The 476-nt window shown below is 68.1% G+C and overlaps 1 protein-coding gene across 1 annotated transcript; it reads right to left on the bottom strand.

The window, feature by feature from the left end:
- Nucleotides 1-5: 5 nt before the first annotated feature.
- LOC103399724 (neuropeptide Y receptor type 1-like) lies at nucleotides 6-473 on the bottom strand (the record flags this gene model as incomplete). Its single annotated transcript, XM_008338364.2, has 1 exon — nucleotides 6-473. A coding segment is annotated over one exon (468 nt), but the record flags the coding sequence as incomplete, so codon positions are not given.
- Between the last annotated feature and the right edge of the window lie 3 nt (nucleotides 474-476).

Raw genomic sequence — 476 nt, 5'->3', positions numbered from 1 at the left:
GCCCTGAGGTGTCGGCGGAAGTTGCCGTTGAGGAAGCCGTAGAGGACGGGGTTGACGCAGGTGGACGTCATGGCCGCCAGGTGGCAGGCGGAGAAGATGGCGTCGTGGCACGCCGGCAGCGCCTCGTGGTCCCAGTCGAAGACGGCGTTGAAGACGGTCAGCGGGAGCCAGGAGAGGACGTACGCCGCCACGATGGACGCCAGCACCGCGTTGATCCGCGTCTTCCTCCGCGTCCTTTTCCGATCGGCGTCCCTCAGCTCCTTCCTCTTCCTGAGACGCAGGAAGATGCGAAGGTAGCAGACGGCGACGAGCGCCAGCGGCGCCAGGAACTGGACGAGGAGCAGGAAGGCGAAGTACGCCCGGCGCCGCCGCAGCGTCGGCCACCGCTCCATGCAGACCGGGTGCTCGGGCGCCAGGAAGGGGGCGCTCACGTTCCCGAAGGGGAAGGCCAGGACGTTGTAGGACAGGAACGGCGC

Source organism: Cynoglossus semilaevis, unplaced genomic scaffold (assembly GCF_000523025.1).
Source record: "Cynoglossus semilaevis isolate Cse_v1.0 unplaced genomic scaffold, Cse_v1.0 scaffold4319, whole genome shotgun sequence".
In the NCBI taxonomy this organism is placed as follows: domain Eukaryota; kingdom Metazoa; phylum Chordata; class Actinopteri; order Pleuronectiformes; family Cynoglossidae; genus Cynoglossus; species Cynoglossus semilaevis.
This window is presented reverse-complemented; position numbering and strand designations above follow the sequence as displayed.